Genomic DNA, 18848 nt, shown 5'->3' on the forward strand with positions numbered 1-18848 from the left:
AATTCATGTAAAAGGTTAGTCTGATTTTTATTTTTATCATTTATTTTTAAAATATGATAGTATTTCAAATTATGATGTCTATTTCATATGGTTCACAGAAGAAATAAAAAATCAACTTACAGCACCTGTTCCATAATAATTGTCTTTTATTATCAAAACAAGATGCCAATTGATTCTTTTTATCAAATCAAAACTGGATTCTAGACAGCTACATTATTTACTTATTTTAATTTTGGGACAGCTAGATTTGGGGTTTTTGAAAAAAAATATAGATAGTTCTGATTGAACGTGATTCCAACACAATGATAATTAATAATATTGCATCAATATTGGCATCATTTGTTGCACAACATATACACGTGCAACAAGTTTTAGTCACATGCATCTACCTGTCAAAAACATATATACCACCCCATATATATGCATGTATATGGCACTGGTTCTTGCCAGAGACACACTGAAAACTTAGCAATTAGCACCCTAGATCGAGCTCAGATGGAACCCGAATCAAAAGCTCCCCATGTTCTTATCTTTCCACTTCCAGCACAAGGACATGTCAACTCCATGCTCAATCTTGCTCAGCTTCTTTCACTTTCTGGCCTAAACATCACCTTTCTCAACACCGATCACAACCACAATCGCCTTGTCCTTCACACCGACATTCTAGACCGTTTTGCGTGTTTTCCTGGATTCCAATTCAAAAGCATCCCAGATGGCCTTCCAGCTGATCACCCACGAGCTGGTGTCCGATTCATGGAAGTGTTTGATTCCATTAAATTGGTAACTGAGCCATTATTTAAAGAAATGATGTCTTCTGGTCAGTTAAATTCAGCTACTGGACAGTCGGTGACTTGTATCATAGCAGATGGTAGCTTGAGCTTTCCTATTGATGTTGGCAATGAGCTTGGTATTCCGGTCATTTATTTCCGTAAAATCAGTGCTTGCTGCTTCTGGGCTTATTTTTGTATTCAAGATATGATAGAAGCTGGCGAACTTCCCATCAGAGGTAATCTTTCTCGCTCTGGCCAAATTCGTATTTGCTTTCTTTTTTACATAAAAAATTTTAAAATCCTTTTCATAATTATTGTAGTAAATGTCATTATTGGTGCCTAAGAGACATTATGTTATTAATAATTTCATATAAATATAATATTTCACCGATCATAACTTTATTATTCTAAATTATTAGGGAGGCTGTCAAGAGTCAAGACAGTGACCTCTTTTTCTGTCTAATGCAACAAACAATACAAATTGGACCATTTAGGGACCATAGATATTAAGATATATGTGGACCATTTAGGTAGCTATGGAGTGTGATGTTTGATGGCATGGCAGCTAAGCAATTTATATTTTAGACTCAAAATGACAGCGACCTATTTTGTTTATCTTGAGCTACCCATTTAGCAATTAAGGAACAGACAATTAGACTGGTAAAATATCATTTTAAAATTCAAATAAAATTAGCCATGCGCAAGTGCATGTCAAAGATGACAAAACTTTCATGAGCTATACTCGAACCTTTTTGTTTTCTGGCTAAACTAATTGGATAGAGAAGACTAGAATCTTTCGTATGAGTTATTGATTTTATACATATTGACATTCTTCAACACTAAAATGCAAAAAATTAATAACCAGAAAAGAAAAAGAAAAATCAAAGATATATTTGATCCTACCAAGATATCATGTGATAGTTTCTTTCTTTTGAGTAGCCGTTCCTTCATTTCTTGGTGTTGTTATTGTCGCAGATGATCACTTGTTTGCATATATATAACATAGCTATAATTTTCTTAGTTTGAAAGCATAAATAATTCTATGATAGTTTTATTATTTTTTACGAATTAAAAATATTAGTGGAATTTGTTTCGATCATTTGTTTTGTTTCTCAACAAAGAAACGTTTATGTCAAATTTCTTACTAATGAAAAGTATGGTAACCACTCTAGAAACGAAGACATGGATTGTTTTATAAGAAGTGTGCTAGGTATGGAAGCTTTTCTTCGAATCCGAGACTTACCTAGTTTTTGCCGAGCAAGAAACACAATGGACCTGAATCTCCAACTGGTTAAAAATATGACTAGGCAATCCCCTTGAGCCCATGCGCTCATACTTAACACGTTTGAAGATTTAGAAGGACTTGTACTATCTCACATACGCACAAAATGTCCCAAAACTTATACTATTGGACCCCTCCATGCAATTCTTAAATCTAAACTTGAATCCAAAACAACATTGTTGCAATCTCTGTCTCCAAATAGCCTCTTCGAAGTGGACAAAAGCTGTATGGTGTGGCTCAATGCTCAACCTTTGGAAGCATTACGATCATGACAAAGGACGAGCTCATGGAGTTTTGGTATGGTTTGGTTAATAGCAAGAAACGCTTTTTATGGGCTTTAAGGCCTGACTTGGTGACCCAAAAAGATGGCGAAGGTCAAATTCCCTTGAACTTGTTGAAGGGACAAAGGATCGAGGGTATATGATGGGTTGGGTCCTGCAAGAGGAGGTTTTTTGGCCCACCAGGCTATAGGTGGGTTTTTGACTTATAGTGGATGGAACTCTACCTTAGAGAGCATAGTGGCTGGGGTGCCCATGATTTGTTGGCCTTACTTTGCTGATCAACAAATAAATAGTAGGTTTGTGAGTGAGGTTTGGAAGTTGGGAATGAACATGAAGGATGTGTGTGATAGATTTATGGTAGAAAAACTGGTGAATCATTTGATGGAGGAGAGGAGGGAGATTTTCATGAAATCAATTGTTGAGATGGCTAGGTTGGCAAAAGAAAGTGTAAGTGAAGGTGGGTCCTCTTACTGGAATTTGGACCATTTGATTAAGGATATAAGGTTAATGAGCATGATTACAACAAAATAGTATGTGCTATTGTTTCTTGAGTTGTTATTGTTTAGAATTCTAGTACCAACTAGTGTCCTTTGTAATTGCAAGTTAAGAAAGATGGCACGGTTTAAAAATTTGTATGGCCATAAATGTGGTGACAAAATTTTTTTTTTCCCATCATTTTCATAATTAATGACTTGGTTTATTGTTATTAATGTATCATAAAAGTGATATCACTAATAAATTCATGTAAAAGGGCAGGTTAGTATTTTTTTTTATACTATAAAATTTCAACATATGACATCTGCTCTATATCGTTCAAAAATAAAAATAAACTTATGGCATTCACTATATGATGATTTATCTTTATTATTAAATCAATATACTAATTGGTTTTTGGTAAATGCAATGTTCAAACCCTAGATTTTATATTTGATGATAGAAACTTTACTAATTAAACTAATTGGTACTCACTGACAAGTTAATCCAATTATTGCCATAAGTTACAGGAAAATAAATTATCCCCAACATATTAGATCATAGGATTAATGACAAGTCATAATCATTAATGATGACGTTGCTTTAGCATGCTTCCTACCTATATAAAAATGATTAGAGCAAACGAGCATTAGTACTCGGTGATGCAAATGATATATGTCGGTATATTTTAGCATCAAAGCACTAAAAAGGCCCATTATTCAGTCTTCTAAGAGCATTATCATCAGATGTTCTATAAATATGCTGTTTTAACACATCAAAAATGCTACTTTATTATTTTAACACATCATTTTATAATTCACTGTACATCACATCTTCTATTCTTTAATTCTGTACATTAAAATAATATATAAAAATATTAAAATAACATTAAAAAACTAACAATATAAAAAAAAAAATACAAAATGTGTGGCAGTGAATGTGTGGCTGAAAGTGTAGATAAAAAAATATTTTATTTGAGATGAGAGAGAAAGATGAAGAAAAAATAATAAAAATCAAATGTCATTTTCATCCGTACCATGCCAAAGATGAGATTGTACTATAGTATGTCTCAAAATTTTTTGGCATTTAACACACCTCATAATGATCTGTTTTTGGTGTGCCAAATGCCAAATATTTGGCATTTAGCATTTGGCACACCTGATGAGAATACTTTAATTGTAAAAAAAATTTACAATTGTGCTATAGTCCCATCCTAAATTTATGATGGTACTGTAGCAACATTCTAAAGCAATTTATTATTTTTTACTCTCCACCTTTAAATATCTGTCTCTTTCTCTCTCTTCATTAGTCTCTCATCTCGTTAGAGATGTTTGAATCAACCAGGGCTGTAACCAAGCCACTCTTTAGAGAGATGGTGGTGTCGGGTAGTCTGAGCTTGGGAGATTGGCCACCGGTCATGACTTTCATTGTGGTTGATGGGATCATGAATTTTGCTATTGATGTGGCCAAAGAGATGGGGATTATGAGTGTTTCTTTCCGCACCATAAGTGCTTCTTGCTACTGCGTTTATTTTTGTATTCCTCTACTCATTGAAGCTGACTAGCTGCCCTTCAAATGTATATGATCGATGCAACTAAATGTTTGAATTTAATTGAAAATTTTAATATACTGCACCTAAGTTTACCCTATCATGACTTTTATTGAGTTGGGTTGAAGATTCTTTGACTAAGTAAATTAGTTCAAGTCAAAAACAGACCCAAGTTGATCCAACCCATCTACATACATTTAAGAAAATGCATGAATGTATTGCAGGAAATGATGATATGGATAGGCCAATAGAACTTGTCCCTGGTAGTATGGAGGATTTTCTCCGCCTCCGAGACCTACCAGGATTTTGCGCACCAGCAACTTAGCTGACCCAACCCTCCAATTTGTTATTAGTGAGGGCCAAAAAAAAGCTAGAGCCAATGCACTCATCATCAACGTACGTTTGAAGACCTAGAAGCTCCCATACTCACCCATATACGTAACCGTACCCCAAAAAACTTACAGCAATGGAACTCTCCACATATATGAGTTTAGTAACAAGACTCGGGAGGCAAAACAACTCAGTCTTTTAATAGTCTTTGGGAAATGGATAGAAGTTGCATCAAATGGCTGGACAATCAGCCATAAAAATCAGTAATTTATGTAAACTTTGGAAGTGTCACGTTCATGACAAGGGATCAACTCTCGGAGTATGGTTATTGGTGAATAGTTATAAAAGGTTCTTGTGGGTCATAAGAACAGACTTGTTGTGTGAAAAAGAAGAGAAAGAGGTTCCAAAAGAACTTGTGGAAGGAACTAGGAAGAGAATGTATATGGTGGCCGGGTTGGGTCCCATAAGAAGAGGTACTAGCCCACCATGCAATTGATGGGTTTTTGACTCATAGCGGGTGGAACTCAATGTTAGAGAGCATTGTGACTGCTGTGCCTATGATTTGATGGCCTTATTCAACTGATCAAATGTTGAATAGTAGTAGGCTTGTGAGGGAGGAGTGGAAGGTTGGGTTGGTGTTAAGGATAAGATCAACAACACCTCCAAAATACGAATCCAAGCTAGTTGTGATAAAGAAAAGTCTTTGAATTCCAAAATTCAAAAGAGTTGTGCAGATAACAATAATTAAGCTAGTGATAAGAACAGCTGTCAGAGATAGACTTATGTTGTCTTTTAAGATAGACTTCTTTTCTATTTTAACTTCTTCTATTTGTAACTTTGTCCTTTTGTAATTTGTAACTCAAACACATATTATAAATATCTAGCACAACCAACACTGATTTTGATAGGCTAGAAAATCCAGTCATTATCTTACATTTATTTGCTTTTACAGTTGGACATGAAAGATGCATGTGATACCGAGATTGTGCAAAAGGATGGTGAATGATCTAATAGTATAGAGGAGGGAGGAATTCCTAAGATCACTGATGAAATGACTAGGTTGGCAAAAGATAGTATTAATAAAGGTGGATGCTCGTATTGTAATTTGGACCGTCTAATTGAGGATTTCTAGATGATGAGCTAACAAGGCCTTATTTTTGAAAATTTTTGAGCTATTTCTTGACTAATTATTTGCAATATTATTGAGATTCTAAAATTTTAATTTATGGAAGAACCAAATAGTATCATTCAATCACCAAAATTTTGATGAGAGTTGTGAAGGTTCAATACTATATACTAAGATAAGAAAATATGATATTAAAATTGTAATATGTCCATTCATATTTAAGAAAAAAAAATCAAGATCATCAAATTTTATAAATTCAATTTTGAATGATCTAATAGTAGAAAGGAGGAAGGAGTTTCTAAGATCAAAGAATGAGAAGCCTAGGTTAGCAAAAGAGAGTGTTGATGAAGGTGGGTAATTGTATTGTAAATTGGACCATTTGATCAAGAATATTAGGATGATGAGCCAGCAAGGCCTTAACGCTAAGAGCTTTTGAGCTATATCCGAAATAGTTATTTGCAATAATATTGTGGTTCTAAATTTCTAATTTAAGGAGGATTGTGAATTCTAGTTAATTCAACTGGTAAAACTTTTTTTTTTTTAATAAGATATTTGAGGTTCTAACCTCGTATGCACAAAAAATTAATTGATATCTTGACTTGATGATAAAAAGATTAATCACCATAGAGTAGATGCCATAGGTTTAAATTTTATTGTATCTATAAAAACAAAATAAGGAAGGATTGAATAGTATCACTTAATCACCAAAACTTGATAAGAGTTGAGATGGTTCAGTATTTTATATCAATAAAATGGGATTTGGTTAATGGTGTTTTTAGAATATTTGTTAAAGGATAATTTTAGGAAAGTTTGATACAACTTTTATAAAAAATAAAAATAAAGTTGTAACAAAAAAATTATTATTTTGTTTTCAATAAAAAGTTTTTAAAAATATTTTTTAAATCAATATCCTTAGAACATTCATTAATTTTTATAATACTGGAAATCGGAGCGAATATGTCCACTCATTTCTTAGACAAAATCATTCTAAAAAAAATCTTAGATAGATTCAAGATCATCAAATTTTATAAATACAGTTTTGATAGATGGCGTAATGCTTATTTCATTTATTTATTACCTAATTTACTTGATTTTCAAAAAATAAATAAATAATTAACTTCATGTTTCCCTTTAGCCATACAACATACTGGGAATTTGTGGTAATTTTCTGGACTCTGGAATTTAAAAATGGAAAATATTTACTTTTATATATGCCAATGACTGTAAGATGCCGAACTCTCCCCACTCCCAGTTAATCCTGTACCACATGACTTTTGTTCAACTAGAAAAATAGAACACGTTACCGCAAAACCACTGATTGCTTGTTTAGAATAGTTCTGACATGGACTGATGGACCGCCACATTTGTATTAGTTTTGAAAAAATATAAATAGCACTGACATAGACTGCCACATGTGTATTTGTTTAAAAAATATATATATATATATATATAGAAGTTAATTGGTATCTCATGCGTGCACATAAGATTATTGTCTCACTGTCCAGTGAGCCCACATAAGATTATTTCCAACCATACAATGATAATAATAATGCATCTGCCTGTCAAATACATTCCATCACATATAGAAGTACATGCATATATGGAGCCCTGACTGCCGCACTTAGCAATTAGCACCCTAGAAGAATCCTAGATCGAGCTCACACAAGCATGGAACCTGTAGAATCAAAAGCTCCACATATTCTCATCTTTCCACTTCCAGCACAAGGACATGTCAACTCCATGCTCAATCTAGCTCAGCTTCTTTCACTTGCTGGCCTCAACATCACCTTTCTCAATACAGATCACAACCATAATCGCCTTGTCCTTCACTCCAATATTCTACACCGTTTTGCATGTTTTCCTGAATTCCAATTCAAGAGCATCCCAGATGGCCTTCCAGATGATCACCCACGAGCCGGTGTCCGATTCATGGAAATGTTTGATTCCTTTGAATTGGTAACTATACCATTATTTAGAGAGATGTTGTCTTCTGGTCAGTTAAATTCAGCTACTGGACAGTCGGTGACTTGTATCATAGCAGATGGAATCTTGAGCTTTCCTATTGATGTTGGCAATGAGCTTGGTATTCCAGTCATTCACTTCCGTACAGCCAGTGCTTGCTACTTCTTGGCTTGCTTTTGTATTCAAGATATGATAGAAGCAGGCGAACTTCCCATTAGAGGTAATCTTTCTCACTCTGTCATGTGGCATCCATTAGCAAATTCGTATTTGCTTTCTTGTTTAATTACATAACAAATATAAAATCTTTTTCATAATTATGGTAGTGACTATACAAACACTACAAAACACTGTTTTGAAAACAAGCAAGCAGAAACCACCCTCCTGATAACATAAACTAGACACAGGGGAGGCCAAAGCCAATCATCAAACAAAGCCAAATAGACCATGTAAAAGTTTCAAGCTTTGGCTATGGAGGTCATAACGTGGATTGTATTTGTGAAATGCTTGAAACTTTGATATCGAATCAGAGTATGAAATTCTGAGTTCGATCATTGTCTCTTTTACTCTACCTTTCATTTAAATTTCTACGTGTTGGGTCTCATCTATTGAAAGATAGTTTCAGCCCACACATGAGGAGAGATATTAGAATTGTATGATTAAATAATTAAATTTACTATATCTCAATATAGTTTAAACTTTTATAACAATTAGGGTATGTTTGGTAATTATTTTTTTTCCCTTATTTTCTATTTTCAAAATCAATTTTCTATTTTTGAAACTAAAAAACTTATTTGACAACCAAAAATAGACAGAAAACAAAAATTATTCTTAAAACTCAATTTGTGAAAAAAACTGAAAACATGCAAAAGACTGTTTTACTACAAAACACTGTTTTGAAAACAAGCAAGCAGAAACCACCCTCCTGATAACATAAACTAGACACAGGGGAGGCCAAAGCCAATCATCAAACAAAGCCAAATAGACCATGTAAAAGTTTCAAGCTTTGGCTATGGAGGTCATAACGTGGATTGTATTTGTGAAATGCTTGAAACTTTGATATAGTATCAGAGTATGAAATTCTGAGTTCGATCATTGTCTCTTTTACTCTACCTTTCATTTAAATTTCCACGTGTTGGGTCTCATCTATTAAAAGATAGTTTCAGCCCACACGTGAGGAGAGATATTAGAATTGTATGATTAAATAATTAAATTTACCATATCTCAATATAGTTTAAACTTTTATAACAATTAGGGTATGTTTGGTAACTATTTTTTTTCCCTTATTTTCTATTTTCAAAATCAATTTTCTATTTTTGAAACTAAAAAACTTATTTGACAACCAAAAATAGACAGAAAACAAAAATTATTCTTAAAACTCAATTTGTGAAAAAAACTGAAAACATGCAAAAGACTGTTTTTAATTTCTAATTTTTAAAAATCAATGAAAAAACGCATTTAATTAATGAATTTGTCTCATACAGATTTGTTAATTAAAAAAATACAAGAAAATTGGTTTTTCTTTGTATTCCCAAAAACAAGTTTTTAAAAATAGAAGAAAAAAAAAAAAACTATTACCAAATATAACTTATATTTTCAAAAACAAGTTTTTGAAAATAGAAAACAAAAACTGTTACCAAACATAACCTTAGTAATTTAACAGACCAAACATAGGGTTTGTGATGGCTTGATATATAGCATAAGGCAACTAAGCTATTTAGACTCAAAATGACAGCAATGTCTTTTGTTTGTCTTGAGCTACCCATTTAATAATTAAGAAACAGGCAATTAGACTAGTAAAATATCATTTTAAAATTCAAATAAATTAGCCATGCTCAGGTGCTAGTCAAAGGTGACGAAACTTCATCATGAGCTAAACTCTCGAACCTTTGTTTTTTGTTTTTATTTTGGTTTTTGGCTAAAGCTAATTGGATAGAGAAGACTAGATTCTTCGTATGAGTTATTAATTTTGAGTAATACTACATATATAAACTATTTTACAATATTTTTACAAATTGCTAATGTGGTAAATTTTAACTAGTTATAATATGGACTTATCACTAACATCACATTTTTACTTACAATAATTATTTGAAAAATACTAAAGTTACATCAACAGTTTGTAAAAATGTTATAAAATAATTTGTGTATGTTGTATTACTCTATTAATTTTATTCATATAGACATTCTTCAACACTAACTTGAAAAAAAAAACCGGGAAACAAAAGAAAACTCATAGATATATTTGAAATCATGATAGTTGACTTTGTTTGCTTCTTTTAAGTAGCCATGCCTTCATTTCTTGGTGTTGTCACTGTCACATATGATCACTAGTTTTCAATAACAATTACAGGCTTTACATCTCGCAATTTTGTTTGAACATAGCTAGAATTTTCTCAGTTTGACAATATGAATAATTTTTTAATAGATTTATTATTTTTTTCAAATTAAAAATATTAGTGAAATTTGTTACTAATTAACGTTTGTTTCGTTTCACCACAAAGAAATATTGAGTCAAATTTCTTACTAACGAGAAGTATGGTAACCACTCTAGAAAATGAAGACATGGACTGCCTAATAAGAAGTGTCCCAGGCATGGAAACTTTTCTCCGAATCCGAGACTTACCTAGTTTTTGCCAAGCAAGCAATCTAGCAGACCCAAATCTTCAACTTGTTGCAAATAAGACTAGGCAATCCCCTCGAGCCCATGCGCTTATACTCAACACGTTTGAAGATTTAGAAGGACCTATACTCTCCCACATTCGCACAAAATGTCCCAAAATCTATACCATTGGACCCCTCCATGCAATTCTTAAATCTAAACTTGAATCCAAAACAACATGGTTGCAATCTCAGTCTCCAAATAGCCTCTTCGAGGTGGACAGAAGCTGCATGGTGTGGCTTGATGCTCAACCTTTGAAATCTGTAATATATGTAAGCTTTGGAAGCATTACAGTCTTGACAAAGGACAAGCTCATGGAGTTTTGGTACGGTTTGGTTAACAGCAAGAAGCGCTTTTTATGGGCTGTAAGGCCTGACTTGGTGATCCAAAAAGATGGCGAAGGTCAAATTCCAGTGGAACTAGTTGAAGGGACAAAGGATAGAGGGTATATGGTGGGTTGGGTCCCACAAGAGGAGGTCTTGGTCCACCAAGCTATAGGTGGGTTTTTGACTCATAGTGGATGGAATTCTACCTTAGAAAGCATAGTGGCTGGGGTGCCCATGATTTGTTGGCCTTATTTTGCTGATCAACAAATAAATAGTAGGTTTGTGAGTGAAGTTTGGAAATTGGGAATGGACATGAAGGATGTGTGTGATAGAGTTATGGTAGAAAAAATGGTGAATCATCTGATGGAGGAGACGAGGGAAATTTTCATGAAATCAATTGCTGAGAAGGCTAGGTTGGCAAAAGAAAGTGTGAGTGAAGGTGGGTCTTCTTACCGTAATTTGGACCATTTGATTAAGGATATAAGATTAATGAGCATGACTACAACAAAATAGTTTGTACTATCAATTCTTGTGTTATTATTTAGAATTTTAGTACCAAGTGGTTTTCTTTAGTAATTGCAAATTAAGAAAGATGGCACTATTCACATTTTTAAGGTCATAATTAAGTGTGATGACAATTTTTTATTTTTATTTATTTACCTACTGTTTCATGATTAATGACTTGATTTATTGTAATTAATTTGCCATAAAATTGATGCCACTAATGAATTCATGTAAAAGGTTAGTCTGATTTTATTTTTATCATTTATTTTTTAAATATGATAGTATTTCAAATTATGATTTTTGCTTCATATGGTTCACAAAAAGAAAAAAAAAAAAAATCAACCTACAACACCTACTCCATTATAATTGTCTTTTATTATCAAACAATAATGGCAGTTGATTTTTATTTTCAAATCAAAATTGCTTCAAGGGATTCTAGGTGGCCACATTATTTATTTATTTTAATTTTGGGACTGCTGGATTTGGAGTTTTTGAAAAAAAATATAGATTGCTCTGATTGAACGTTATTCTCACACAATGATTATAATATTGCATCCATATTGGTAGCATTTATTGCAATGTTATTGTGGGGCTCGTAGGCCTGATAGCCTCGGCCCATCATATAGCAGGCCCAAGGCCCATGCCGAGGAGCACAAGCTATTTCTGAGAGAGAGGGGGAGAGCCTATTTTCCTAAATCCACGCCGAGGATACCTTGTCCTCGGCCTGACAAAGGTGATTTTGGGGAGAGGCTAACCCCAAAGTAAGCTATCACTTTCGCATTTAATGCACTCAACTAACCCTCCTGGCCGCATTAATGGGAAGGTAACCCCTTGGCAGGATAACGTTGGTTAGAGTGAGCCACTTGAGTACCGATAAGGCCTCTGATGGGACAGACAACCAGAAGAAAGGCGAATAGACGATCAACAGATGGAAGCAGGAGATAGGAAGATGAAAACTATAAAAGAAAAGCTAGTAAAGCAAAAATGAGGGGGGAGAAAGAGAGAACATTAAGGCCTCCTCGGCCACAGGCCGAGGAGCATTCCCCCATTCGTAAGGAAACACTTAGCATTTTTTATAAGAAAAGTTTGTGCATGGTGATCGACGGCCAGCACCTAAACCTGTCAACCCACTTTCTATAAATTTATTGTTTGGGCTTATTGGGCTGAAAACCCAACACTCAATTCAAATTGAGCCCCTACAGTTATGAATACCGTTTTGGAACCCGTTTTGGTTTATCCAGTAGAATAGAATATTTAGGTATTGATTTATTTCGGCGTACCGTTTCAAAGTGTTTTGAGGTTCTTAAATATATATATATATATATATATTCTTATACAACATAAAATTAACTAAATATCAAGCAATACAAACTATTTTAGTCTTACATCTTAACATCAAAAAATGTATTACTTTTTTTTGTTAAATAATAATACAAGTTAATGAAATAAATATTAAAAATGCTTAATTATAAGTTTAGTTTTTTTTTTAGTATCATGATAAAGTTAAACAACTAAATATTAAGGGTCCATTTGGTACGTGTGTTTAAACAACAGTTTTTATTTTTTGATAATATGTGTGGGTGAAAAAGTGTGTAGAAATACGTGTAATATTGTTTAAAAATTGAAAACATGTATTTAAACTTGCGTATTAAGCGAGACCTAACTTGCTTCAACCCATAAATTTTTATTCTTCTCTCTTCTTTCTTATTTATTTATTTTTCCCCTTAATTACCCACTACATTAATTATTTAGTTTGTGTGAAACATTAGCTATCTACCACATATGCAATACACATCACAATAATGTAATTAAAAAAATAGATAAAATCTCTTGACCTATCATATGGTAGAATAAAAAGGTAATAAATTTTTTTAAATTTCTCCCTCATTTATTACCCTACCGACCCCACAGACCATTCTATACACATCTGCTTCTCTCTCTTAACTCTTTCATGTTCAAAATCCTGTCTCTCAAGTCTTTGAATAAGAACAATTCCTTCAGCTCGTTGCCTCTTTTTCTTGATTCCAAAAGAAGATAAGTATGTATTAAACTTGTTTTCCCTTTCGTTTTCTCTCTATCTCATACACAAGCACTCTCTCACATCACCCCCACACCTCAAAACCTCTCTCTCTCTCTCTCTCATACTCATAACTCATACCCGCTGAATCTTGTATTTCGGCCAAAATTGACCGAAACGTCCTAGAACACCTGGAACAGACCAAAATTTGATCCGAGGTGGAACAAGGGGCATTACCATTCGGGTTTGTATGCCGATATGAGATTTTCCAACTATTTTGGCCGGAATGGAACGGATTTAATAACATTGATTTGTTGCAACATATACACATGTGCAACAAGTTTTAGTCACATGCATCTACCTGTCAAAAACATATATACCACCCCATATATATGCAGGTATATGGCACTAGTTCTTGCCAGAGACACACTGAAAACTTAGCAATAGACCGTTTTGCGTGTTTTCCTGGATTTCAATTGAAGAGCACCCCAGATGGCCTTCCAGCTGATCACCCACGAGCTGGTTACCGATCCATGGAAGTGTTTGATTCCATTAAATTGGTAACTGAGCCATTATTTAAAGAAATGATGTCTTCTGGTCAGTTAAATTCAGCTACTGGACACTCGGTGACTTGTATCATAGCAGATGGTAGCTTGACCTTTCCCATTGATGTTGGCAATGAACTTGGTATTCCGGTCATTCATTTCCGTACAATCAGTGCTTGCTCCTTCTGGGCTTATTTTTGTATTCAAGATATGATAGAAGCTGGCGAACTTCCCATCAGAGGTAATCTTTCTCACTCTGGCCAAATTCGTATTTGCTTTCATGTTTACATAAAAAATGTTAAAATCGTTGTTTCTCATAAAAAAAAAAAAAAATGTTAAAATCATTTTCATAATAATTGTAGTGAATGTCATTATTGGTGCCTAAGAGCATTAACATCAAAAAATGCTACTATATTCTATTTTACCATCCCAAAAAGTTACTTTATTAATTATACTATTATATTATACAATACTTCCAGCAACCCAAACTTTTATTTTCCTATTCTACTCATTAAAATAATATATCTACACAATAAAATAATATTTTCCCCAATCACTATCATTTATTATTTCTTTCTCCCAATCACCATTACAATAAAATATTAAATTTTTTTTTTTTAAGAATTATGCTACAGTGCAATTCTATCTTTAGAATTGCACTGTAGCACTATTGCAAAATTTTTTGCAATAGCTGGTGTTTACAATTCCGGATGTGGGAGGTTTTTGAGGGAAAAATGCTAAATGAAGCTTAGATATGGCATTTGCAATTCTGGATGTTGATGCTCTAAGAGCATTAGCATTGGCAAATGCTAAAGTCAAATCTAAGGAATATTTAGCATTTTTGGTCTCAAAACCAGCTGCATCAGAGGATTGCAAACAGCACTATTGCAAATTTTTTTGCAATAGTGCTACAGTGCAATTCTAAACATAGAATTGCACTGTTCACAGTATTGCAAAAAAAAAAAAAATATTTTACTCCTTTTTATACCCGAAATTTCTCTCTCATCCCTCTCATTTTTTCTGTTCTCTTCTCTCTCTTCCTTCTCTGTTTCTCCATATGCTCTCTCATCTCTGAAGCTTCGCCGAAATTTCTCACCCATCTCACGCGGCCTCTCTCTCATCTCTCATCGCACGCCTTCTCTCTCATTGCACCGATGCTGGGTTTTGGATTTTTGAGGTTGGAGGTTGGATCAGCGTGGATCGGTGAGCTGGGTTTGGATTGGTGGGCTGGGATCGGTTGATGGCGAGCTTCGGTGGCTTTGGGGATATTTTTTTTGAATGGGTTTGCTCTGGTGGCTCCGGTGATGATTTTTTTTTGAATGGGTTTGCTCCGGTGATGATTTTTTTGATCGGTGTGTGTGTGGTGATGGGATGATTTTTTGATCGGTGTGTGTGTGGTGATGGGATGCTGTGTGTGAGTGGCTGTGTGTGTGGGTATGCTCTGTGTGTGGCTCTGTGTGTGGGTTTGAATGATTTTTTTTGAATGGGTTTGCTCCGGTGATGATTTTTTTGATCGGTGTGTGTGTGGTGATGGGATGATTTTTTGATCGGTGTGTGTGTGGTGATGGGATGCTATGTGTGAGTGGCTGTGTGTGTGGGTTTGCTCTGTGTGTGGGTTTGAATGGGTTTGCTCTGTGTGTGACTGTGTGCGTGAGAGAGAGAGAGAGAGAGAGAGAGACTGTTGAAAAACCCTGGAAAAAACGGTTGAAAATAAATAATAAAGAAAGGATAAAAAATAATATTTTAATGAGTAAAAGAGTGAAATAGAAGTTTGGGGTGTAGGGGGTATTGTAAAATTGGATGTTATAATGATAAAGTGAGGTTTTGGAATGGTAAAATAGAGTAGCATTAGCATTTTCCAATGCTAATGCTCTAAGAGACATTATGTTATAAATAATTCATATAAATATAATATTTCACCGATCACAATTTTATTATTCTAAATTATTAGGGACGCTGTCAAGAGTCAAGACAGTGACTTCTTTTTCTGTCTAACACAACAAACACTACAAAACATCCAAGCAAGCAGCTAAGCTAGGTAGATATTAAGATATGGACCATTTAGGTAGCTAGGGAGTGTGATGCTTGATGGCATGGCAGCAAAGCTATTTATATTTTAGACTCAAAATGACAGCAACATAATAGCATTCCCATCATTATGCCAAATGTCAAATATTTGACATTTTACACACCAAACATCAAAAAACTCCTCTCATAAGATGTTCTAAATGCTATCATATTTGGCATATATGAACAGTACCATTTCATCTTTACAAAAATGCTAAAAAATAAAAATTATTCATTTTCTCTCTCTTCCTTTATGACTTTCTTTCTCTTCTCTCTTCTTTTTTCTTCTTTCTTTCTCGGCCTCTCCCTTCACCACTCTCTCTTCCTTTTTTTCTTCTTCTTTCTTCTCCAGAATCTTCACCTCTCACTCTTTTTTCTTTTTCCTTGTCACTTTCTCTGCACCTCTCTGTCTCTCTATCTCTCTCTCTCTTCTTCTTTTTTCTCCACCTAAATCGTTGCCATTGAGATTGGCCATTGCCGTGGAGTTGGCCTCATTGATGAGGTCAACCAGTAGAGATCGCATGTAAGTTTTTTTTTTTTTTTTTTGGTGATTTTTTTAAAATAGCATTGGGTGGTGGTGGCAGCCATTGGATTGTTGTTGGTGGTGGTAGGTTGTACCTGTGGCTGTGGGTGGTGTGGTGGGTTGTGCTTGTGTGTGGTGGTGGGTTTGGGCAATTTTTTTTTGGGTTGTGGATTCTATGTGATTTGGGTGGGGGTGGAGTTGTGTTGATTCCATGTGATTTGGGTTGTATAAATGGAGTTGACTTAATTCATCTCTTCATTTTTTTTTGAGTTTTGTGTTGATTTTGGGGATTTTTTTTTTTTTTTTTGAAATAGTATTGGGTGGTGGTGGCGGGTTGTACCTGTGGGTGGTGGTGGTGGGTTGTGCTTGTGTATGGTGGTGAGTTTTTATTTCGTATTTTTTTTATATTGATGGTTTTTTTTTTTAATATTATTTTAATATATAGAATTGAAAAATAGAAAATGTGATGAACAGTGAATTGTAAAATGGTGTGTTAAAATAATAAGTAAGTTTTTGATGTGTCAAAATGGTATATCTATGGAACACTTGATGGAAATGCTCTCATGAACAACCCATTTAGTAATTAAGGAACAGGCAATTAGACTGGTAAAATATCATTTTAAAATTCTAATAAAATTAGCCATGCGCAAGTGCATGTCTAAGATGACGAAACTTTCATGAGCTGTACTCGACCCTTTTTGTTTTCTGGCTAAACTAATAGGATAGAGAAGACTAGAATTTTTCGTATGAGTTATTGATTTTATACATATTGACATTCTTCAACACTAAAATGCAAAAAATTAATAACAGGAAAAGAAAAAGAAAAATCATAGATATATTTGATCCTACTGAGATATCATGTGATAGTTTCTTTGTTTTAAGTAGCCATTCCTTCATTTATTGGTGTTGTCACTGTAGCAGATGATCACTTGTTTGCATATATATAACATAGCTATAATTTTCTCAGTTTGAAAGTATAAATAATTCTATGGTAGTTTTATTATTTTTTTCGAATTAAAAATATTAGTGAAATTTGTTACGAACATTTGTTTTGTTTCTCAACAAAGAAACGTTTATGTCAAATTTCTTACTAATGAAAAGTATGGTAACCACTCTAGAAAATGAAGACATGGATTGCTTTATAAGAAGTGTGCTAGGCATGGAAACTTTTCTCCGTATTCGAGACTTACCCAGTTTTTGCCAAGCAAGAATCATAGCAGACCCAAATCTCCAATAGGTTAAAAATATGACTAGGTAATCCCCTCGAGCCCATGCACTCATACTTAACACGTTTGAAGATTTAGAAGGACCTGTACTATCTCACATATGCAACAAAATGTCCCAAAACTTATACTATTGGACCCCTCCATGCAATTCTTAAATCTAAACTTGAATCCAAAACGACATTGTTGCAATCTCTGTCTCCAAATAGCCTTTTCGAAGTGGACAAAAGCTGCATGGTGTGGCTCGATGCTCAACCTTTGAAATCTATAATCTATGTAAGTTTTGGAAGCATTACGATCATGACAAAGGACGAGCTCATGGAGTTTTGGTATGGTTTGGTTAATAGCAAGAAATGCTTTTTATGGGCTATAAGGCCTAACTTGGTGACCCAAAAAGATGGCGAAGGTCAAATTCCACTTGAACTTATTGAAGGGACAAAGGATCGAGGGTATATGGTGGGTTGGATCCCACAAGAGGAGGTTTTGGCCCACCAGGATGTAGGGTGGGTTTTTGACTCATAGTGGATGGAACTCTACCTTAGAGAGCATAGTGGCTGGGGTGCCCATGATTTGTTGGCCTTACTTTGCTAAACAACAAACAAATAGTAGGTTTGTGAGTGAGGTTTGGAAGTTGGGAATGGACATGAAGGATGTGTGTGACAAAGTTATGGTAGACAAAATGGTGAATCATTTGACAGAGGAGAGGAAGGAGATTTTCATGAAATCAACTACTGAGATGGCTAGGTTGGCAAAAGAAAGTGTAAGTGAAGGTGGGTCCTCTTATTGTAATTTGGACCATTTGATTAAGGATATAAGGTTAATGAGCATGATTACAACAAAATAGTATGTTCTGTTGTTTCTTGAGTTGTTATTGCTTAGAATTCTAGTACCAACTAGTTTCCCCTTGTAATTGCAAGTTAAGAAAGATGGCACTGTTTAAAATTATGTATGGCCATAAATGTGGTGACACATTTTATTTTACATCATTTTCATAATTAATGACTTGGATTATTGTAATTAATGTATCATTAAAGTGATGTTAGTAATAAATTCATGTAAAAGGGCTGGTTGGTCCTTTTTTTTACACTATAGAATTTTAACATATGACATCTGCTCTATATTGTTGAAAAGTAAAAATAAAAATCAACCTATGGCATTCACTATATGATGATTTATCTTTATTATTAAATCAATATACTAATTGGTTTTT

General features: G+C 34.1%; 2 protein-coding genes and 1 pseudogene across 3 annotated transcripts; all 3 read left to right on the forward strand.

Moving 5' to 3' along the window:
- The first annotated feature begins 35 nt into the window (after positions 1 to 35).
- LOC136070251 (7-deoxyloganetic acid glucosyltransferase-like) lies at positions 36 to 5908 on the forward strand. 2 transcript variants are annotated; one of them, XM_065779959.1, is made up of 2 exons: positions 36 to 1006; positions 5639 to 5908. In XM_065779959.1, the coding sequence occupies exons 1-2, from the start codon at positions 421 to 423 to the stop codon at positions 5659 to 5661; spliced, it is 609 nt and encodes a 202-aa protein (XP_065636031.1). In that variant the 5' UTR covers positions 36 to 420; the 3' UTR covers positions 5662 to 5908. The 2 variants fall into 2 exon arrangements, with proteins under 2 accessions (XP_065636031.1, XP_065636029.1); XM_065779957.1 differs by lacking the exon at positions 5639 to 5908 and adding an exon at positions 1943 to 3017.
- Positions 5909 to 7285: 1377 nt separating this feature from the next.
- On the forward strand, positions 7286 to 11410 carry LOC111984067 (7-deoxyloganetic acid glucosyltransferase). Its single transcript, XM_024015694.2, has 2 exons — positions 7286 to 7994; positions 10326 to 11410. Exons 1-2 carry the CDS (start codon positions 7481 to 7483, stop codon positions 11270 to 11272), a joined length of 1461 nt encoding a protein of 486 aa, XP_023871462.2. The 5' UTR covers positions 7286 to 7480; the 3' UTR covers positions 11273 to 11410.
- A 5090-nt stretch (positions 11411 to 16500) lies between these two features.
- Positions 16501 to 18619, forward strand: LOC136070252 (7-deoxyloganetic acid glucosyltransferase-like; annotated as a pseudogene).
- Positions 18620 to 18848: the final 229 nt, after the last annotated feature.

This window comes from Quercus suber, unplaced genomic scaffold (genome assembly GCF_002906115.3).
Source record: "Quercus suber isolate HL8 unplaced genomic scaffold, Cork oak 2.0 scaffold_221, whole genome shotgun sequence".
Classification (NCBI taxonomy): Eukaryota; Viridiplantae; Streptophyta; class Magnoliopsida; order Fagales; family Fagaceae; genus Quercus; species Quercus suber.

Coding starts and splice junctions, on each gene's coding strand:
- LOC111984067 (XM_024015694.2), top strand. CDS start 7,481: ATGGAACCTGTAGAATCAAAAGCTCCACATATTCTCATCTTTCCACTT. Junction 7,995..10,325: donor AGGCGAACTTCCCATTAGAG/GTAATCTTTCTC, acceptor TAACCACTCTAG/AAAATGAAGACATGGACTGC.
- LOC136070251 (XM_065779957.1), top strand. CDS start 421: ATGCATGTATATGGCACTGGTTCTTGCCAGAGACACACTGAAAACTTA. Junction 1,007..1,942: donor TGGCGAACTTCCCATCAGAG/GTAATCTTTCTC, acceptor TAACCACTCTAG/AAACGAAGACATGGATTGTT.